This window comes from Pongo abelii, chromosome 8, assembly GCF_028885655.2.
Source record: "Pongo abelii isolate AG06213 chromosome 8, NHGRI_mPonAbe1-v2.0_pri, whole genome shotgun sequence".
In the NCBI taxonomy this organism is placed as follows: domain Eukaryota; kingdom Metazoa; phylum Chordata; class Mammalia; order Primates; family Hominidae; genus Pongo; species Pongo abelii.
In genome coordinates this window covers 82,802,402-82,826,989 of record NC_071993.2, presented here as the reverse complement: position 1 = coordinate 82,826,989, position 24,588 = coordinate 82,802,402, and the positions used below count along the sequence as shown (strand labels likewise).

Sequence of the window (24,588 nt, the reverse complement as noted above, 5' to 3'; positions counted from 1 at the left end):
ACATCCACATAGAAAATGTAAGATCATCTAGTTCTCACCCTGGGCAAAGCACAATTAAATAGATTCTAGGAGCCAGTCATGGTCACAAGTGCTTATAGCCCAAGCTCCTTGTGAGGCTGAGGCTGCACCATGGGGGGAATAAAAAATAAAGGAAGCCACCATTGTGATCCTGGGGTCCACAAGGAAGCCTCACAGTTGCGTGCTCAAGGCCTCAAGTCAGGAAGCATGACTGCCACATTTTCCAGCAGTGAGTTGCTGGCGGGGTCACTAAGACTTCCTGGGCCACAGTTTCTTCCTTTGAAAACTGGGATAACAATCATATCAGTGAGGAGAGGGGTCCCTATTCATTGGCTCATTTTGTTTCCATTAGAATAACAGCCTTGCCTTCTGTCCACTTTTTCCCTCAGTCTTCCCCTTAGGATCACGAATGATTTGCTTGATTGATAAGCTTGAGAAACGGAGCAAAGTGTACGTGGCTCTGATCATTCTATATACTCTTTTTAGGACCTGCCTGTTTGTTGGTTTACACACTCAAGCATGTGTGCAAATTGTGCTGTGAAAATTCAAGTGCTTATATTCAAATTCAAACTTAATTCATATTGAACACATTTTTCAAATGATGGAGGGAAAAAGCCTGAATAAATGCCATTGTTATTTTATTTTGTCCTAATTTCTTGTGTTTGTTTCACAGTTTACAATAATGAATGGATATAATTACTGATTTTCTAGTTAAACAAAAGGAGGTCCAATCAACAGAAGAACTTTTGTCTTAATTTCTCAAATGTAAATTTAATTCAGGGTCAAGGGCGGAAAATAATCCTTTTATAATAATGAAGCTTTCCATTTGGAGTTTTCAAACAAAGAATGCCTTCGTCTACTGGAGCCTGCAAATATTATGAAGCTGCTTTGATATGGATAAACATAATGTACTATTTGTTGGAAAATACAATAATGATTTAGTCAGAAGTAACATTTGGTCTTTGTTTTTCAAACAGCTGCATAACATTATCGCCCCTGAAAGTTTACAAAATGTCTTTCTTAAATACAAATTTTCTTAGCAAGGCAATAAACCATAAGATATGGGAGGGTGAGGATCGGCAGAGTGAAAGACAAAAGAGAAACCAAGGTATATCAATGGTAGCCTTTCCTAAGAAATGAGGGCCAGGAAATGGCTCCCAAAGGACCTTCTAAAGGTATTAACTCAATACCTAATGTGATGGCACCTAATATTCTGTAAGTGGACACCAGCTTGACCAATGAGTATAGCATACCTTCCAGGGCACATTATGACAAAATCTGTGTGTGTGTGTGTGTGTGTGTGTGCATGTTAGCATACATTTGTTTGTAATTATTAATCAGTGATTCCATTTTTGGTATTTCTTAAAAGCCACAGCAAGTTTTTCCATCTATTCCAAATTGTTAATAATTCCAAAAAGTGGATGCTATGTTTAAAATGGCCTCAGACCTCTGAGCCTACAAAAGTGAACCAAAAAAGATGGAGAAAAAGTTAAATATCTCTGTCCTAAGGATTAATTATAATCCTGAGGCCAGCAATTAAGGTGTAATAAATAAACACGTCAGGCTAAGGAAAACATAATTATTAATTTCTAGAATTTCTTTGGAGTAAAGTGACATCCAGGAGAATTCTCAAATCAAAATTCTAGGGTTCCAAGAAGTTTTCAGATGACTCCAGATGAACACTGCTCAATTGAACTTTCTGTGATGGTAAAAGTGTTCCATATTACTGCTGTCCAATATGGTAGCCATTTGTGGCAACTGAGCACTTGAAAGGTGGCTAGTATGACTGAGGAATTGGACTTTCAATGTTTTAAATTTTTAATTAATTTCAATTTAAAGAGCCATGTGTGGTTGGTGGGTCCCCTGTTGGACAATGCAGCCCTAGATTATTGCTAGTATAAAATGCCTGGGAAACAGATTACTTCTTGCAAAATCTTAGTGGTTGATGTTTTATTAAAGTAAGACCAATAGGATTCCAAGGACCTCCAATGAGGACAATTTTAACTGCTCCTATGCCTTCTGAAGTTCTAATACATGGGTCTGAAAAAAGAATGAAAATTACTTCTTACAAATAATAAGAGATAAAACTTTTATGGCAGCAACTTGCTAAGCAAACTGTGTATTACTGAGTCATGACAAGAATCTTCAACCCTAGTGACTATGATTATCATCCCTATTTCATGGATGAAAGAAAGCTGAGACACAGATGTATTATCTGGTTTACAGGAGGTCTTATAAATCATAACTGATGGAACTGCTGTTTGAAGTAAATATAACCCCATGCAATTACCTGCTCTACTATCTTAAGCTCACCATGTACCACAGTGGATCCACTCTTCTTGGCTTATTAAGTTTCAAGCTACTTTCCTTCTAAGCTGAACTAGAACTAACATTGGGATACAGACATGATAATCCTTTCACTTGCCTTCTTAGTTTTAGCATAGTTTATAATCAAGAGGTGTAATTTTCTGTTTCTTTGCACAAACATCAGGATACTTACCTGCCAGGTCAAGTGGAAACTGCAGCATGCTCCAAGTCCATATAACAAGGATGGCATAGACTAGTGCAGGGCTATTCCTAGAATACAGACAAAATGTTAAATTTGTAATAAAAAGTATGATCACATGCAGAAGAGAAAAGTCTTCTCAGCCCATTTTTTTAGTATATTCCTAATAAACCTCTTGTGGCCAAAATATCTTGGTGATTTAATAAATCAATGAAAAAAATCCTTACATGATAATAATGGAATAATGAAGAAGTGAAAAATAAATAATCTGAGACTTAAAGCCCAACATATGCATGAATTATGACAAAGCCTCTTGGTCCCATATTGTTGTCTTTAGTTTTACAAAATTATGGGAACATTATGGGAGAAAAATGATAGGGGAGAAAATATAGATATTGACATGGATATTCAAATGGCTGATTTCAAGGAATGTCAGTGGGGGGATTAATAATTATTCTAAGAAACCAGGGATCTAATTGAAAAGACATTTCAAAAGAGCTAAATGATGCTCAAAGATTAAAAACTCAACAATGAAATAAAATTGTCATTAGATAGGAAAAAGGTAAGGAGATAAATCCAATAAACAAAGATTTATACCAGATAGTAGGACGTAAGGCAAGGAATAAGCCTATTTCATTCACCACTGTATCCTTAGTGCCTAGAACAGTGCTTGATGGATACAACATATATTTATGGAAGGAATGGTTAAATGCACAAAAGAAGGGTCCATACTCAGACAAATATACAAATGTCCTAGATCTAGGAAAATGGTCATGAAGGCTAAAATCAGAAAGAACAGAGGTTACAGAAATGCAAAGGATATTAAACAGGGTCACATTTATTTTTAGCAAAGATAGAAAGGAAGTTATCAATTTAAGCCTGGTGGCATAATAATAGATTTTGTTTCCATCTTCTGTCAAAAGAGATTTTCAGATTGAAGAGGTCTGAAAAGCATCAAGGAGGAGTAATTGAAACCAAAAGAAATGAGGTGATTGTAAGGGATATCTTTAAACGCTTCAGGTGTAGAGGCATTAAATACAAAATTAAATCTCAAAACTCTGAGAGAATTTGTAAATGAGATTTCTAAACCATCATTATCTGTCTTGGCAGTTAATGGTGGAGACAAGGTTGGTGATTAAAAAATGAAGTCTCAGCTTTCAAAATGAAGCAGAAATATGTCGTAAAGTACAAAAGTCACATTTACTATTAATCTCTAGTTAGATTATATAAATGATCCTTTAAAAGATTTCTGAGAGCCCTTTTAGAAGAACACAGTTATTACGAAGCATCAGCACAGGTCCTCTGAGAAAAATTGCACTCAACTAAACTTAGTTCCTCCTCTTAAAAAATATAGTTAGGATTATCAAGCAGGTAATGTTATGTAAATTGATGACAGACATTCAGATTTAAACAAGGCTTCTGAAAAAGTCTCCCATAGTATCCTCATTAACAAAATTAAGAAATATTCCAGGTGTGAATACTGTTAGGTGGATTCCTGTGTAAATGGCTCCCCACAGGGGGGACTCTCCAATGGGTTGTTGAAGGCTGCGCTTTTGATTCTTTTCTACTTCACATTTTACATGACTTGGTTGACATTGATGGAAGGCTTCTCATAGGCACATATGGCATGGAGCGTGGATAGAAAACCAGTACCCTGGAAGACACAATCAGGATTCCAAAAGAAGTAACTGGATGACCTAGATTAGAATAGAATTGGATAGAAGAGAGAGCATTTCACAGCAGTAGCCACAAAAAAGGGCTCAAAGGTTTTCCCTAATTATTATCTAATTATGAGTCCACAGTATGACATGATTTATGATTTACCAAAATCAAATAAAATCATAGGTTGCTTCACAAGAAATATAAAGTCTAAAATTTTAAGTGGAAATGCCTTGGGAATGCAGACTGTAACTTTTCCCTCTTTACACAGTCAATGTCTATATACAACAGATCTTCAATAAGTGCCTGAATTTTTAAATAATGTTATGGACAGTTTCTGATTTCAGACATTCATGCCAGGCAGTTTTCTAAATGCTTAACTCTATGATCACACTTAATCCTCATACCAGCTCAACAAAGTAGACAAAATTCTTATCTCTATTTTATCAAGGAGGTAAAAGAGAGTTGAGGAAATTTGTTCAAAATGATGTAGTTATGAGTGTTGAGAGCAGAAATCAAAACTAGACAGCTGATTTCAGCATTTACTCCTTTGGCCATTACATTATATTATTTCCATGAATGAAACGGAAACTTTTAGGTCTGCTCTATTCTACAATGTTCAGAACATACCTGAAATATTTTGTGTGGTGCTTCATATATTAGGAGAAACATTTATAAAGTTTCTTGTACCAAAGGGGAAGAACTAGAATGATAAAGCATTCAGAATCATGATCTATGTGAGATAGTTCAAGAAACTGAAAACTAGAGATAATTCCTTAGAAGTTTTATTTCATATGTTTAAGGACTATAATGTGGAAAAAGAATGAAACATTTCTTTTGACTTGAGATGGCCAATTCAGGCTCAAAGGACTTCAGTTGCACCTGTGAGAATTCAAATTTCATCACAATAGAGGAAAGTAGTTTCTAATAATATTACCTCAAAATAGAACAAGTTGCCACTTGGGGTTAGTATGTCTTCTATTAGTGGAATTTTTCCAACAGAGCCTGTAGAAAAAGTTGTTGAGGATATTTTCGCAAGGTTTTTTCAATAGATGCAAAAGAAATTTTTCACAAGATCTTTTGAAGTTTCATCTAATCCCAAACTTCAATAATTCTACCAAAAACTATGTGCAATTTGCCTGCAAGGTAGTAGAAAGCAGTGGCAAAGCAGGGAGCTTTGGTGCCAAGTGACCAGAATTCTAACACCAGCTCCAGCTCTCACTAAGGAAATAGGATGTGAGACTCTGATTCCAGATTGATCAGTTATTAGTTATATGAATATGCATAAGTAGTTTAACATCTGTATGCTTTAGTTTACCCATTTACATTATGAGGAAGACAATAATAATAATTATTGGATTATATAATAATTTTATTAAGTATATTATTTAAACATGTTAAACACATAAAGCTCTTAGAACAGCATGTGACACAAGCTATTATGGTAGATCACTACGAATTAGTTATTTTTGGTTTCATGTCATCTTGAGACTTTATTTTCCTTGCCTGACATGTCTTTGCTTATAAAATTGGGATAATAAAAAAATTTACCTCATAGTGTGAATGTAAATGCAAAATAACTTACTAATTTAAAGCATTTAAGACTTCTTAGCACACAACAAGTCATAAATAAACATTACATAATTGTAGCAGTAGTAATTTTACTAGTATGTCAACATGCTTCTTAAAATCTTTGTATATCATCCTACAGAATAGGGATAAATGATATACTAACACTAGCCCTACATAAATCCAACTTTAACCATACAATAATAGATGCACATTTTTTGCATATGCATATATTATCTATGCACACACAAAATATGGAAGAATGTGGGTGTTGAAAAACATACTAGTGAAATTATCAAACAAAATTTTGGAAAACTAGGTCAGAAAATTTTTAAAGCAGGCAAATATGAATTATTAGATCAGACAGTAAAAATTCTCAGGAAGGTTAAATGTTAGAATGTAAATAAATCATGGAGATTAATGGCAAACACTCAAGATCTGCAAAGGAATTTTGTGTGGATTTATTCACCACTGTCCCGTGTGTGTAATCTGCCTTCAGAAATGTCAACTGAGAAGCATGTAAGTACACAATGAACTTGATTCAGAGAGAGACAAAAAAATCTTGGGAAGTTTAATTATTGACATTAGTATCACTTTTCTATTTGAAAAAAATGTAAGACAAAAGACTGGCATTTGGTATATCAGCACACTCAATCTGGTGGTTAAAAATAAAAATAAAAAGTCATATTTTACCAATTTGCTTAGTTATTTCTTTTTGGAAGTGTAAATATTCCTGTAGAAAAGACAGAATCAGTGGATAGAATTCATCTAGTTGTTTTTTTTAAAAAAATGACAAATACCATCAGAAAAGGAAAAATAATAGAAAGGAAGAAAAAAATGAAGTATTAACCTATTCTGGAAGAAATATTTCACCATTTCTTCCAGGTGAAAGAGAGATTAGCTTCAACTCTGCAAAATAAAGATAAGACACAATGTAAACATAAGAAGAGTCTCCTTTGTATGGTCAAGTATTCACAGGGAAATGTTACTAATGCTGTGAGAATAGAATTCTTTTTAATACATGATCTATTAATATGTTGGAGGGAAAAAAAGACTGCACAAAATGATCTCCAAAGGTGTAAATGGCCAGGGAACTCTCCGTGGCAATGATGTTGAAATTCTGTCTTGTGAAAATGTTGGAAGGTGGCTGTCGTGAAATGAAAAGGTCAGCAAATCCTTTCCCCAACAAACATGTATAACACTAAAAAAATTGTCAAAAATTGTCAAAAACAATGATCAGGGCTGTGAAAATCAACCAAAGTCAAACAACAAATTGAGTAACATTTATTCATGAAAAGCTGGCCAAGCTTCAGGTAAGAACAGTGGGAATCTGAAGCATTCTTACCCACAGATATTCATTCCCCTATCCCCAGCTTGGCTATTTTTTTTTTAATTGTACTAAATGAAGTTAAACAGATGAGGAAGAATTTATTCAAGACTATTGCAATACAGGAGAAAGATTAAACTCAACTCTGCTAAAACAAAAAGTAGCAGAGTTTTCAAGAACTAGCGTGACCTACTGGAAAAGTACTAGAGACTGTTAGGATGGAGGTTGGTCAATTTGATTAGGCCACTTGTGTTTGGTAATTGGCACTTTTCAAAGTTAGGATCCTACCCTCTCACAGAGGCTGGGAGATAGGAGCTCCATCTTTCTTTAAGACTGCATTTTAAATAGATGGCTCCCAGCTCCTTGAGAAAGATATTGTTGGTTTGCAAACTGGCAAGAGGCTGGGAAATTTACATTTCAAAGGGGCAGAAACAGAATTTATGATATCAAATTTCTCAAGTAAATGCTCTATGAAAAGATAAATTAGGGACCTATAGTCAGCAAAAAAAAAAAAAAAAAAAAAAAAAGAAAAAAGAAAAAAACCCTGTCTAAGTTGATTCAAGTTGTGGGAATGGTAAGACCATATTGATCAGTTAAAGTGGTAATTTTACCAGTGACAGCTTTGGAGTGGAGTATGAAATCTCACACTCAGCGCTGTGGTCAATAGAAGTAACAAACTTGATTAGAAATATTTAAAAAATCTGTAGCTTGCTACTTTGAGACTGCAATCCCAACTGGAGTGAGTAATGAACTAACTTTAAATTTAATAGAGAGATTCTTAAAATGAGAGCTATAGAAAGGCTAGATGAGTACTCCTGTAGGCTTGGCTGACTAAGAAACCGCAGGCATGTTCAGGGAAGGCCAAAGAGGGCCCGTGGGAATCAAAAGCTAAGGCAGACGTGAAAACATCTTGAACTCTAAATGTACTATCCACTCCATGCACAGATCATCAAAGAGCAGAAGTCATAAGGGCTCACAGTATTTGATTCCAATCTGCCCAAGTTATTGACTGACCAAAAACTACGTAGCTATAGGTGTGACAACTAAGACATCGAACTAAAAATAAAACTAGGAATTTTTTAAAAATCTGAGACATCAGTGACTACAACCCAAGGAGAGATACATTCCTCCAATTAAGAAAACAGATGCAACAAAATGAGAAGTCTCAAGTGGTGGCAGTGGTGGGGGAGCCTGAAGATAACATACGGTTATAATACATTATCCAAAATGCCCAGTTCTCAACAAAGGAAGTATGTGATATATAAAAGAAAAAATCCGTGGTACATGTGCGCAACGTGCAGTACCATAGAGCCTAAAGTATAATAATAATAATAATAATAATAATAATAATAATAAAAAGAAAAAAAAAAGAAAAATATAGGCCAAAGTCACAGACCATGCATAGAAGCTGGATAATGAAGACAGCTCTGGAGGAACATGTAGACACACACACACTGACACACATATATAAAAAAAAAAAAAAAAGAAAGAAAAAATCCAGAAATATCTAACTTACAATCAAGAGGGAAAACAGGTCAGTAGAAACTGTCTCTACTGAGGTCCAGATATTGGATTTAGCAGAAAAATATTTCAAAGCAACTATTATAAATATGTTCAAAGAATGAAAGAAAACTAAGTTTGATTGGTTAAAGAAAAGTCTCACGGCAATGACTCAATAAGTGAGTAAATAAAGATACAGAAACTCTGAAAATGATTAAATAGAAACTCTAGAATTGAAAATATGCAAACTGAAGTGAAAAATTCAATAGATGAACTCTACAATTGGACTCTACATCTGGATTTGAGATGGCAGAAAAAATAATCAGTGACCTAGAAGATAGATCAATAAAAATCTAATCTGAAAGACACAGAGTAAAAAAAGATTGAAGAAAAAACAGCAGAGCTTCAGAGACCTGTGGAACACAGTCATATATATTTTTAACAGGAGACCCAGAAGAAGAAAGATAGAAAAGAGAGGACAAAATATTTAGAGAAATAATGGATGAAAATTTTGAGGAAAAAAACAAAATTTACAGGTGTAAGAAGATCAACAAAGCCCAGAATAAGTAAAAGCAAAGATCCACACTTAGACACATCTCAAACTACTAAAAGCCAAAGAGGAAAAGAAAATCTTTAAAACATCAAGAGAAAATTGAGTCATCATGTACAGAGTAACAACAAATAAGTACAGTTGACCTTCGAGCAAAGTGGGGGTTAGTTAAGGGAACTGACCTCCCCACACACAGTTGAAAATCTGTGTATAATTTTGACTTTTCCAAAACTTAACTACTAATAGTGTACTGCTGACTGGAAGTTGTATCAATAACATAAAGTCAATTAACACATATTTTATATGTTATATGTATTACACAGTGTATTTTTATAATAAAGTAAGCTAGAGAAAAGAAAATGTTATTTAGAAAATCATAAGGAAGAAAAAATGTATTTACTATTCATTAGTGGAAGTGAATCATCATAAAGGTCTGCATCCTCATTATCCTCACATTGAGTTGGCTGAGAAGGAGAAAGAACAGGAGAGGCTGGTTGGTCTTGCTATCTCTGGGGTAGAAGAGGTGGAAGAGGTGGAGGAGGTGAAAGGAGAGGCCAGAGAGGCAGGCACACCCAATGTAAGTTTTATTTTTTAAAAATCTGCATATACATCGACCCACACAGTTCAAACTCATGTTGTTCAAAGGTCAACTATAATGGCTAATTCTGGTCAGAAACAATGAAGGTCAGTAGACAGTGAAATTATATATTTGTATAAATATGTAAAATGGTGGATCTTTGTTTTTACTTATTATACAGCTTTGTTGATCTTCTTACACCTGTAAACTATGTTTTTCCTCAAATTATATATATATGAAAAACCTGCCAACCAATAATTCTTTATACAGCAAAACTATCCTTTAAACATGAAGGCAAAATAAGAACATTTCCAGATTAAAAAAAAAAAAACTTGGAGTATTTTTTACTACAGATTTGCCTTAGGAGAAACACTAAATATAGTCTTTCAGGTTGAAAGGAAATTACACCACATAGTAACTGAAATCCACATGGAGAAATGAAGTGCATGAAAATGACAAATGTGTGGGAAATCAAAAGAATATATAAATATGCAGTCATATAGATATTTTCTAATATCTTTTTAAAACCTTAAAAGATTATATAGAATAATAATTATAACACTGGATTATTTGATTTATAACATACAAAGATATAATATATGTATAAAAATAACAGCAAAAAGGAAGAGGAGGAAACAGAGTTATCAGTAATGGAGCAAGTGGGGCAACAGTGCTATGACCAAATGGAGCCACATTGTTAGGCTTTATCAGAATTAAGTTAGTTTTACCCTATAATAGAGTGTGACATTTTAAAATGTATATTGTAGCCCCTAAAACATCCACTAATAAAATAATTCAAAAAATGTATGGAGAAATTAACATCATTGACTTAAAAATGCTCATATAACCACCACCACCAAAAAAACAAAAGAGTAAAGGGGTAACACAGAAATAAAAAGGATGTGAGACATAGAGAAAAACAAATAGCAAAATGGCAGCTATAATTCTAACCATATCAATAATTACATTAAATATTAATGGTCTAAACACAGTGTACCAGCTTGAATAGCGTCCCTTAAAATTCCATGTCTACCCAAGTCTCAGATTGTGACCTTATTTAGAAATAGGGTCTTCGTAGATGTAATCAAGTTAAGATGAGGTCATATGGATTAGGGTGGGCCCTAATCCAATGACTAGTGTCCTTATAAGAAAAGGAAAATTTGGAGACACAGACAGACACACTGCGGTGAATGCCATGTGAAGAAAGAGGGAGAAACTGGAGTGATATATCAACAAACAAAGGGACACCAGGAGTTGCTAGCCGCCACCAGAAACTAGGAGACAAGCATGAAGCAGATTTCTCTTCAGAACCTCCAATAGGAACCAGCATCTTCATTTTGGATTCCTAGCATCTGGAACTGTGAGAGAAGAAATTTCTGTTGTTTTAAGCCACCATGTTTGTGGTATTTTGCTATAATAGCCCTGGTAAACTAATATACACTTAAATCAAAAGACAAAAACTGTACTTAACTGGGAGGAAAATGCAAGATCCAACTATAAGCTGTTTATAAGGAACAGAATGTAGACATATATATACATACAATTTGAAAGTAAAAGAATAAAAAAAGATATCTCTATGCCAACATAAGAAAGCTGGAGTGCCTATATTTGTAGGAGACAAAATTGACTTTCAGAAAAGAAATATTACTAAAGAAAAAGTGATCAGTCATGATAAAATGTTACTACATGGAAAGATGTTAACAATTCAATTTTCCACATCTACATACAGAGCCCCAAAATATATGAAGCAAAAACTGACAGTATTTAAAAGAGGAACAGACATTCCAACAATTAGAATGAAAGATTTCAGTGTTCTACTTTCAGGAATCAATAGAACAACTAGACACAAAATCAGTAAGGATACAGAAGACTTAAACAACACTATCAACCAAGGTGATGTAACTAACATTTTATAGAACACCCCACCCAACATGAATTAAAGACACATTCATCTCAAGTACACATGGATCTCCAGATAGGCCATATAATAGACCACAAAGTAAGTCTCCATAAATTTTAAAAAACTTAAACAATTTAAAGTAGATCCTCAGATGAAAATAGAATTAAAGCAGAAAACAACACCAGAAAAAAGTCTAAGAGATCCCTATATATTCAGAAGTTAAACAGTCAATTTCTAAACAACCCATGTCAAAAAAAATGACAGAAGAAATTGGAAAATATTTTGAACTGCATTAAGTAACAAAAAAAGACATATCAAATTTCTGAGATGCAAGCAAAGCAGTGCTTACAGGAAAATTCATACTTTAGATGTCTATAATAGAGGAGATGAAAGGTCTCAAATATAATAGAAAATATGAAAGGTCTGTAATGAAAGTTTCCATCTGAAGAAATTAGAAAAAAAAGAAGAGCAAATTAAATCCAAAGCAAGCATAAAGAAGGAAAAATTAAACATCAGAACAGAAACCAATGAGGTGGAAAACAGAATAACAATAGAGAAAATCAATAAAACCAAAGGCTGGTTATGTTTAAATATCAACAAAATCAATAAACCTGATCAAACCAAAAAAGTAAACATCAGCCTATCTCCTCACCCGCTAAAAATACAAGAGAAAAGGCAGAAATTGCTAAACTCAAGAATGAAAAAGGAGGGTACCACAACTCACTCCACAGAAATTAACACATGTATAGTGAATATTATGGACAACTTTATGACAAAAATCCAACTTACATAAAATAGAAAAATTCCTAGAAAGGAAAATGTAATCAAAACTGATTTAAGAAGAAATAGAATATCTAAATAGACCTATAAAAAGTAATGATATTAAATTGATAATTTAAAAAATCTTCCCACAAAATAAACTTGGTCCAGATGGCTCCCTAGCTGAATTCTATAAAATATTTAAAGAAGAAATAAGACCAAACCTATGTAAAATCTTTCAGAAAATAAAGAAGGAATACTTCTTGAGGTATTTGATGAAGTCAGCATTACCAAAGACAGAAAAAGATATCATTAGAAAATAATACTACAGATCAATATGCCTCATAAGCAAATGTTAGCAAACTGAATCCAATAACATGTAAAAAATATTACAGACTGAGCACAGTGGCTCACACCTATAATCCTAGCATTTTGAGAGGTTTAGGCAGGGGGACTGAAACCAGGAGTTCAAGGGCAGACTGGGAAACATAGGGAGATCCTATCTCTACAAAAAATAAAATAAATTAGCCAGCAGGGGGCATGTGCCTGTGGTCCCAGCTGCTTGGGAGGCTGAGGTGGGAAGATCACTTGAGTCCAGGAGGTCAATGCAGTGGTGATCACACTGGGTGGCGCCTAGACCTGGGCTAAAGGGCAAGACCCTGTCTCAAAAGATAAAAAAAGATTATATGTTATAATAAAGTAGAATTTATCTCAGGAAGTCAAGGTTTGTTTAATATCTGAAAATTAATTAGTGTAATATATTGTTTTAATAGAATAAAAGACAATCAACACATAATTATGTCAATAAAAGCAGGAAAAGGATTTACAAAATTCAACACCCACAAAAAAATAATTCCCAATAATCTAGAAATAAAAGGGAATTTCTTCAAACTGGTAAAGGGCATCTATACAAAACCCACAAGTAACATCATCTTTAATACAGCAAGACAGAATGCTTATCTTTTGAGATTGAAATGTCTACTCTTACTACTTCTATTTGAATTGAAAGAAGTTCTTGCCAGTGCAATAAGGCAAGAAAAATAAAGGCATACAGATTAGAAATAATCAAAACAGTCTGTTCACAAGCAGCATGATACTGTAAGGAGAAAACTTAAGGGATCAAACTAATTAGCAAGTTGAGCATGGCTGTGGTAGTAGGTCATCATACAGAAGTAAACTGCGTTTATATTATAGCAATGAAAAATGTGAAAATAAAATTAAAAAAATAATTCCACTACTAAGCGCATCAAAAAGAATAAAATACTTACGAAATAATTAAGAAAAGTAGTACAAGCCTTGCACTCCGAAAATTACAAAACTTTGCTGAGAGAAATTAAGGAACACCTAAACAAAGGATGAGATATTTTGTGCTCACAGATTGGAAAATTTAATATTGTTAAGATGACAGTTCTTCCCAAATTGATCTTTAGATTCAATTTATTCTCTACCAAGAGCATAGTACTTTTTTTTAATTTTTTACCCTTTTTTATAACTTGAAAAGAGAATTATAACAATTATATAAAAATGCAAAGCACCTACAATAGCTAAAACAAATTTTAAAAGAACAATTTTGGAAGACTTACAATATCCAATTTCAAAACACACTATAGCTACATAATCATGATAGTGTGGTATTGGTATAATGACAAACAAATAAAACAATGGAACACAACAGAAAGTCCAGAGAAAAAGCTTTACATCTGTGATCCATTGATTTTTTGATAAAGATGCTAAGGCAATACAATAAATAAAGACTCCTTTCAACAAATGGTATTGGGAAAATTGGTCCCAGCTGAAATGGGGCAGTGCCAAAAATAAAAAATAAACTTGGAAACTTACCTCCCACTGTACACAAAAATTATGTAAAAACAGATAACAGAAATAAATGTAAGAACTAAAACATTCCATAAGTGTACTAGTTCATTTTCATGCTGCTGATAAAGACACACCCGACACTGGGTAATTTATACAGGAAAAAGAGTCTAATGGACTTACAGTTCCACATGGCTGGGGAGCCCTCACAATCATGGGGGAAGGCAAGGAGGAGCAAGTCACATCTTACGTAGCTGACAGCAGGCAAAGAGAGCTTGTGCAGGGAAACCTCCATTTTTAAAACCATCAGATCTTGTGAGACTCATTCACTATCACAAGAGCAGTGCAGGAAAGACCTGCTCCCATAATTCAATCACCTCCCACCAGCTTCCTCCCATGACACCTGGGAATTGTGGGAGTTACAATTCAAGATGAGATTTGGGCAGGGACACAGCAAAACCATATCAATAAGAAAACAAAAGAAATTATATTTCTCATTTAGGGTTAGGAAAGTAGTTCCTAGATATGACACCAAAAATGTGAAAGAACATATTGATAGATTTGAACTTCTTCAAAATTTTGAAAACATGTTTTTCAAAAGATAAACATTAAAAAATTAAAAAACAAGCTGAACACAGGGAGGAAATATTTATATTTAGATATTTGATAAAGGACTTGTATCAAGGAAATATAAAGAATTCTTACAACTCAATAGTAAAAAGACAATCCAATAAAACATGAAGAAAAATTTAAACAGACACATCACCAAAGAAGATATATGAATAGCTAATATTTCCATGAAAAGATGCTCAGCAACATTAGTCATTAAAGAACTGCAAATTAATGTCCTGGTGAGATACCTCTCTACAACCATCAGAAGGGTATAACAAAAAAGACTACAGGGAAAAGGATTGTTGATAAGGATGCAGAGAAAATGGAATCCTCATACATTGCTGGTGGGAATATAAATTAATACAGCTACTTTAGAAACATCTCAGCAGATTTTTTAAAAATTAATGCTATACTTAACATATAACCAGCCATTCCACTCTTAGGTGTCTACCAAAGAGAAATGAAAACAGCCAGGCAAAAGACTGTCAGTGAATCCTCTTAGCAACATCATTCTTAATATGAAAAAGCTGGAAGTTATCCACATGTACATCTACTACTGAATGGATAAACAAAATGTGGTATATGTGTTTAATGGAACATTAGCAACTAAAGAGGAGCTAAACATGAAACAACACGGATGAATCCCAGAAACATTATGTTACATAAAAAAGCCACACGTAAAAGAGTACACATTTTATAATTCAAGTTCCATGAAATTTCTAGGAAAGAACAATCCACAGAGACATAAAAGACATCAGTGGTTGCCTGTTAAGAGTGAAGACTGACTGCAAACTGCCACAGTAATCTTTTTGGAGTGATAGGAATGTTTTAAACCTGGATTGTGGTTATGGATAAACAAATCTATAATTACTAAATATCATTAAACTATAGAATTACAGTTGAACTTTATGTTATTTAAACCATAACTTCGTAAAGCTATTAAGAAAAAGTTGCAGAATCAGAAGCTTTACAAACCTATGTAAATCCATAAAACTTAGGTAGATGAACTTTAATGTGAGCCAAAGGAAGGAAATTTATTTAATAAAAAATAGAATTTGACATATTAGCTAGAAAATAGGGAAGAGATTTAGACATTTTTGTGATGTAGATATCATTGCAGGCTTTCTCCTAAATCTATCAGCCTAAACTATGGAATAAAACATTAGAAAAAGTAAAATGTCATAATAATAGGCAATGCTGAGTAGACTACAATGAAGTGATCCCTTCTTCTGTTAGATATAAATATCTCTTACTTATGTATTAAGATTATTCTCCATGATTATCCTCTTGAGCCTAAAAGGGAAGGCTTATGTCCCAGTGGGAAAGGATTAAGGGTCTCCTTCTTTGAAAAGATAGATATTTGCAGTGTCTATTCTTGCAGTATAGGCGAGAACCAAAACAGGAAATCAGAACATGGAAGCTAATTTTTAGGAGAGAGAAAAATTTTATATTCTTCCTGGGCTTTGACTTTGGGAGGGTTTTTGGGAGAGTGGATATTTGAGTAATAGAGGCACATAGGACTTGAATGGGAATTACAGAAGGCTACTGTCACAATGTGGTAATATTAAAAATGGAAATGACTTCAACCTGAGACAATGAAAATTGAAAACAAATTTTAAAAACATTAACCAATAAAAACTATAACATAATCTATTGGGCTCCATTAAACATCAGCTTTCCTGGGATATGATACAAGTTTAAAATTATAAAAATACATATTTATAAAGCATTCAGATTAATTTGTAGGTGATAGAAGAAATTTGGAGTATTTATGGTGTCTTGAAACATTAAGTGCTCTCTAAATTCTTGCTGAATTGAAACAGTCTTGATTGAGATAGGATTGTGTGTCCTTCTACTAATACTTGCTCACAATTTGTGCCCCAATCTCTGCCTAGCTCAGTGCTTGACACATATTAGATAACCAATCAGTAGTGGGTGAGTGAAAAAATTCCTTATGGTTTTCAAGATTTGGGTTTTTTTGTTCATTTGGGTTTTTTGTTTGTTTTGCTGGGCAATTCTACTTTTATTCATGAAATTATTTAATATTCAACCTTTATTGGAAAACACAGATCTATAAATTGCTCCTTGGTGTCACTTCTGGATGGGACTAACAGTCCATTAAGATAACTGAGTTAGGCATTTCTTACAATTTTATGACTCGCCCCACAAAACATATCCCTTCTTACTACCTCTTCTACTATCCTATGTTCCCTCCCAACTCCCTAAATGTTTTGCATGTCATGTTTATTTCTATATAGGTGGAGTTGATTATCTTTCTATTGTGATGTCCCTGTCACTTTTATGTGCTCTGTCATGATTTCTTGATGTTTTTCTTGTAACAACATTGTATTCTATTTGAAAATACATTTTACAATGTAAAGCACTGATCATACTTAAGACATTAAAACTACAGAACTAAAATCAACACTTTGAATATAATGAATCAATTTATATTGGATTTTTAAAAGAATATGTCAACTTAATAAGCTATAAGAAAAATTAGTATAGATGAAACAGGAAATTATCATATAAAGGTAGCTCATGGTTATAAATATAATTTGTGCTATAATTGGGATATTAAATTTACTTGGTAAGTTAGTGTATTTTGTTGAGCTTTATGTTTTGTTGTTTGAGAAGCACAGCATAAAGTAAACTGTAGCATTAAAAGCCAGCTTCATTCCAATTTATTTTTATGGCATAGTGCAAAAAAACCCAAGATTAAAGTATATTCAGGCACTGAGACTTAAATCCCTAACGGTAAGAAAGTCGTTCCATAAACAGATGTGATTATGGATTCTGAGTTTATTTGCTTGTGGCAAAAAAAAAAGTACCAACTCAATAAGTTTTAATTTATAGGCCTCTACACCAGAAAGCCTTTGGGCACTTCGAACAAAACTGACTAAAAATAAAATTTAGTAAAATAAAACCTCATCTGCCCCATTCTCCATTTACACCAGGGAATGCAAATCCCCAAATGGATAGGGAGAGACTTCTCCATGTCTTCTCTCAGCACTCTCTTAAACTGTAGCTATGCTGTGTTCTAGGAGAGGATTTTATGATTGGTTATGCTTCCGACAATTGGGAATGGAAAAGAGGAGCTGGGGATGGTCATTCCACTTCAGAAGGTTTTCAGAGAACCATGACTCTATCTAACCTGTGGTCATGAAAACATGCAGAGCTTTTCTGTTCTCTCCCACAGAGAATATTGTGTCTCTTTCTCTAGCAGAAATCTCCTTTGTGTATTTCTTAAAAAACATAAAGACTGTGCTGGTTTCTAATATGTAAATAGCAGCAAATTCTCTGATCCTAACGTTGCACATAAAATATACTAAAAATTCTTATTCATGTGAAATACAAGTCACAGAACAAAGAGACAGATGCATGGTCTTAACCCTGAAAACAAGGTGTTTTTGTTGCAAGGAACGCTCACCTCACATTTTGTTCTTCTAGGGTCTCACTTGTGAATTCCAGTATGTCAGCTGCCGTCCCCACAAACATAAGAAGAAGTTGAGAGAGTTGATCTCGAGTGATCCCGCCTCCAATGGGTAGAAGCCATCTTCCAATTATTAGCATTAACAGGAATGTCTGATGGAGTCCCAATGTCCAAACTTTCTCACATACTGTAGATAAGTTATTCACAAAAACTTTGGCCTGTTTAACAGAAATGTCATACAGACAGAAGGATTATGAGACACCACCTGAGAGAGAAATATTTTCTTCACTGTGCTTTCAACCAAGAGTTTGCTTTTGTAGACAGTAATTTTCAGGAGTTATTCTTTACTTACTAAAGAAAGTAAAATGCCTTTCAGCTGAACACTCTGAAAAAAATAAAAAGCTAATATGGTCCTTAAGATGGGGGTGCCTATAACTAGCAAGTAATTTAAGCCTTAAACTTACAAGTGGGATTGTACCATATGGTATTTAAAGAACCAATTTTACAATGTTTTAAAGATCATGTCTCATTTTATTATACTGTGTAATGAAAAATAACACACAGCAAAGTTTTATAAAACCCACATTAATATCACAAAAACTTCCTACATTTTTCTTTAATAAATTTTTAAACCTGAATGTACTAATCTTGAAATATTTTTAGCATTGTACAAATCTTCCCTTTGTTTTTTTGCTTTAAAACTCTATTATAGCTAAACATAAAAATGTAATAATGCTTATTGATTACCTAAATGTAAAGAAAGAGAATAACTGTAAAATTATTATTTTTATTCTGAGTACTTAACATATTATTCAATAATCCATAAGCCAGCAAGCAAATTTTACACTGCCATTATTCTTAGACTAAGAAAAACTTACATCCCACCAATGTATTCTGGATGACAACTTGCCCAATTACCTTCTAAATAAGTCTCAAAGTATACTATTGCCCCTACAAGGACTTAGGTCTCAAGTGGATAATGATTCCAACTTATTTATGCAAGTGACTTAACTGTGTTTGTGCAAAATTCATTTACCCCTCTCCATCACTTGCTGATATCAAATGCACAAGGACGGATAAAAGACAAGGCATGATGCTATCCTGATTGAATCCATACATGAAAATCAAGAATATTCCATCTGTACGCTTTCTTATATTAGTACTATGAAATTTTATGTACATCATATTTAATTTATACAGGAAGCACATTAGTAGAATAAAGATTAATATTTTTGATTGTCAGATGAAAAACTGAGAGAGAAACTAAGTGATTTGTCCAGACTGATATAAATTGTGATTGGAGCTTGAATTAGAACCCAAGGTTCATTCCATTAAACCTCACAGAACTAATAGTACATCTTATTATTGAAAATACATTTTGGTGATAGGGGCCTTTTCCTTTTTAAATAGGTCATGGTCAGTTTGCCAAATAACAGCCTTATGAAGAAAAAGGAAGGGATTCTGTTTTGGTCAGAAATCTTCTCTATGTTATTAATAAACATCTACAAAATACATATGGTGGAGTTCCTAGATAATTCAATAAGACGAGAAAATAAAATAAAAGGTGTAGGGATTGGGACAGAAGAAATAAAACTGCCTCTGTTCACAGTTGACATAATCGTCTAGGTAGAAAATCCCAAAGAACTGAAAAAAAAACAAACAAACAAAAAAAAAAAACAAAAAAAAACCTCCTGAAACTAGTAAACATTTATAGCAAGGTTGTGGGATAAAAGGTTGATATACAAAAGTTAATCTCTTTCCTATATACTAGCAAAGAATAAGTGAAATTTGAAATTAAAAACAAAATGCCACTTTTATTGCTATCCCCAAAAATGTCATGTAGGTTTATCAGTGTTAACAAACGCACCACTCTGGTGCAGGGTATTGATGGATGGGGAGGCTGTACATGAGTACAGAGTATATGGGAAATTTCTGTACCTTCCTCTCAATTATTGCTGTAAATCTAAAATTCCTCTAAAAAATAAATCTTAAAATTATCATATCCCAATTTTTTAATTATATCATTGCTTCATAAATGTATACGTCTCTCATTGTGCACATATTAACCTCTTTAAGTGTTCCTTAATGATGCAGGTTAAATATATGTATTAATATATATAAAATGTATCAATGTATATACTTATGCATATTAAATGTTTAATAATTTAAAAATATAATTATTTTGTGAATTCCTAAGCCAAACAATGGATAACTTTCTTCAGGAAAGAATTAGCTGGGAAGCATGTATAGCAGGTAATTGAGGATTATACCAAGTCCACCATTTGCTAGATCCTTTCATATACAGTGGAAAAGCTCTCACCGTCTCAATGAGATCATCAGCTCTACTGGTTTGTTCATTGGATGCCAATGTTTGATTGAAGGCTTCTTTTCTGCTGGTATTCTGTGATGTTCCTTCAGCCTGGATACTGCAATACTAACAATAGGGTCAAGGAAGGCAATTATGGCAAAAAATTAGCACAATATGGTAGAGATCAAAATGACTTAAATCTGTTCAAGAGATTATGAGCAGATATGCAGAGTTTATACAGCATATATATAAACATTTCCAAAAATCGGAATATAGGCCTGAGATTGAAAACCACTTTTTAATCAATATGAAAAGAGTGTCAACTATACAAATCTTATTTTTCCGTAAGTCGATGAGGATGCAAACGCTCTGAGTCATTGCAGAGAGCTGTAGAATTTATAGATTGGTAACTGAGATTCCTTTCTTAAACCCTGCAAGAATTTAAAACCAAACAAATAACCAGTGACAACAATAAAACATATATGATCCTGGTCAAGGAAATTACTGTGGTTTTTTTTTTTCTTTTTATACTTTTATTTTAGGTTTTGGGGGTTCACGTGCAGGTTTGTTACATGGGTAAATGGCATGTTGCTGAGGCTTGGTGTGTGAAGAATTCCATCACCCAGGTAGTGAGCATAGTACCTGAAAAGCAGCCTTCCAATTCACACTTCCCTCCGTCCCACCCCTCTCAAGTAGTCACTGGTGTTTGTTGTTCCTATCTTTGTGTCCATGTGTATTCAGTTTTTAGCTCCCACTTATAAGTGAGAACATGTGGTATCTGATTTTCTGTTCCTGTGTTAGTTTGCTTAGAATACTGGCCTCCAGCTTCATTCATGTTATTGCAAAGGACATGATTTTGCTATTTTTATGGCTGTGTGGTATTCCACAGTGTGTGTCTGTGTGTGTGTATGTGTGTGTATATAGTATTTTAAGAGTCTGTTTCTTATCCAGAAGCCTCTTTATCTAAAATATCATATTGCTTAAGTAAATAATCCAATCATTTTTAATCCTGACTGTCAAGTACTGTAACAACCTAAAAAATTAGCATGTTCACCCACAAAAACATACATTTTAGTGAGTGTAAAAGCCAATTTAGGTTTATGGAAAATTCAACAATAGACATGAAAAATGGCATTTTTCCTTTTTTGTTTCTTCATTTTGTATGAGAATTTCTGCAAGTGAATTGTGCATGATATTTATCCACCAGATGCTGGGAATCCGAGGTAAAGTAAGAAAAGGAAAAATTATATAAGAGAAGAAAGGGGTGGCACTTGAAAATGTAGCTGTACCCAGTGAAAATTTTACAAACTGGTTTAAAAAAAAGTTGAAGGTTTTTCAAACATCTGCAGTGCTAACATATTTTGAAACACATACATGTGCACCACCACCGCCACTACCACCACCACACATCCACGATCACACATTTGTATTTAGAGAGGACTTATTTTTTTAAAAAAATTAAAGCTGTAAGAAGTGTATTTTTCTTAATTATTCTGGATACATCATCGACTATTCTATAAGCTACTTGAAAAAGCAGAAAAGAAAGTCTGCAAGAAGCTGTTTTTTTCTACTCTCTTCCCAAATGACTAGTATTATGGTTGAAATGACAAGAATAATTAAGAAGAATGGCCATATTCCATATCTGTAGGAGCAAAAATACAGTTGTTTGCACACTTTGTGTGTGTATATGTGTGCAGCTAAGGCTCCAAGAAAAGATAATGAAGTTTTTATCTTGGTTAAATCTTTAACCAAGCAACAAATTTTCATTGCAAAGCATGTTGGTGACTTTATTTAAGATTTATTTCAATAGGAAATACATTTTGACCATTTTGTAGGTATGAAAACAGACTATGTATTAAAAATGGTGACCTTAATGTTTTTGACATTCTTACCACTAAAATACATAAACATCTTGTTATTTAAGAAAAAAGGCCATGCTTTAGTGCAGTACAAGATAACTTGGAAGCAAATAGCTTCATAGTCCATATTATGGTATTAAGACTTATCTGAGTTGCTCTCCACTCTTGTTATTCTATTTGTTATAGATTTATGAGATTTTCCTCCAAGTGACCTCTACATTTGGACTGCAGTAAACAAGTGACTTCACTCTTAAAACCTAGCCTGACTTGTATTATTTGGGGGATTATATTGTTTACATTCTGCCTTGTATAGGTGAGTTCACATAGATTATCTGGGTACCAACATGCCTTTTTTAAAAATAGACTGTGTCTATTAAACCCTTATTAGCTTCAAAAATATTCCTTTGGGTCCAACAAGACTGTGACAACAAGATGACCAGAATATTTCCACTACTTTAATCTTGCCACTTCATAAATGGACCTAAGAACTAAGGTCACAATCATTGTCATAAATGTTTTGTTCCCACACATGTAGACCCAACCAGATTCAGGAATGAAGGTAAGAAATTAGTCATCTAAGAGAAACATCTCATGAAATAGGTCAGGATGTTTTCCTAATGCCAAGTCATAGGTTAGGACATATAGGATACAGAGTAAATGGAAAATGTGAAAGAAAATTAAATTACTCTTTTCTACAATGAACAACTCAGATAATTCTGATGCAAACTCCTCTAAAACACAGAACACATAGCTGAGAAGGGCAATATGGTTTAATGAACTAGGTATCCATTAGGTTCTAAGCCCCAGCATTACTGTGTATTCACTGTATCAACTTAGGAAAATTACTGAACCTTTCTGAGTCTCAGGATCCTCATCTTTAAAATAGAAATGTATGTATCATGCCTAACTTATGGAGTTGCTGGGTCCATATATGTGAAAACATTTGTGAAAGTACAGGAGACTACCTGAAGAAAAGTGATTATTATCACTCCCAAAATGTTCTAAATGAGTAGACTAGAAGAATTGCTGTAACTCCCTTTATTCTGCCATTTCTTCCTTCTTTAACTGCAATTCCAATACTTTTTTTCTCTCTTACTATTTTTCTACTTTCATTTCTGCTCAGTCTGCCCAATTCAATCTCTGGCATTCATTTTAATTCTCAGTGTCAAAATGAGTCAAATCCATTACTACTAAAGGTTCAATTTCTTTTGTAGTATGAAAATTAGAGAGCTACTGCTCGGGGCTCAAAAATCTTTTTTTATTAAAAAGGGAACTTTTGGTTGCACGTTATTTGTTGTAACGGGATTTGACCCGTATATCAATTAATTGTGCAACAAATTTACATTATAAAAGCATTTAGGGAAATGAATGGTTATTGTGTATGATAGCCATGTCATAGAATTGGATATGAAAGAAACAATTGATTCAAATCACCAGAGCTTATTTTCATACCCTTGAAAGCAGTAAGTAGTAAAGAGATTGAAACAGTCCCCTAACTCCTTACAGTATAGTTTTTAAAAGCCATGATAACTTGAACCAAAGATATATAGTTACAAAAACACTTTTGCTACAGACATAGGGATAGCCTATATGACTTTAGTGATTTTTAGCAGGAGATTGAAGGGAGAAAAATGTTTTATTCATCCCTACATTCTTGGTACTTGCTTGTGGAATTCTTCAAAAGTAGTCCACAGAACTAAATTCCCCTTTGTTTGCCTATAATTTGGAGCAAGCCTTTTACAGATAAGGTTATACATTGGAGGCAGATAGGGTTACATATTGGAGGCTTAACCTTGCTATAAAGTGACCAACTATAACAAAGAAATCTATGTAAGTCCAAATTCTCACAGATCTTTTCTAAAGTAGTTTATCAGTGAAGGTACCAAAATATTATTAGGTCATAACTACATTTCTCTGTAACGTAGTCCTGTAACCTGAACTATGAAGTCAAAGCTGGAATCTGATGGACTTTAGTAACTTGGCCTCTCCAGAGTTGTACAGGAACATCAACAGCAGTATATGACTGCACCCAACCTAGAGACTGCTTATTAGAGTTGTCTGTGTAGAAAATAGTTGTATTAAAAATTTCTGTAATAAATTAGGGACTCTTATTGGAAGCTACTTTTTTTGGGGAGGGAGTTTCGCTCTGTTGCCAGGCTGCAATGCAGTGGTGCAATCTCGACTCACTGCAACCTCCAC

At 33.6% G+C, this 24,588-nt stretch overlaps 1 protein-coding gene across 1 annotated transcript in view; it reads right to left on the bottom strand.

Moving 5' to 3' along the window:
• TMEM26 (transmembrane protein 26) overlaps positions 1 to 24,588 on the bottom strand; it is a 46,941-nt gene that overhangs the window by 4,316 nt on the left and 18,037 nt on the right. The window contains exons 3-5 of the mRNA XM_002820913.5: positions 20,543 to 20,656; positions 18,220 to 18,440; positions 2,519 to 2,595 (exon numbers count right to left, since the gene is read on the bottom strand). Coding sequence (XP_002820959.1) covers positions 2,519 to 2,595; positions 18,220 to 18,440; positions 20,543 to 20,656 — 412 coding nt within the window. The remainder of the gene's footprint in view (positions 1 to 2,518; positions 2,596 to 18,219; positions 18,441 to 20,542; positions 20,657 to 24,588) is intronic.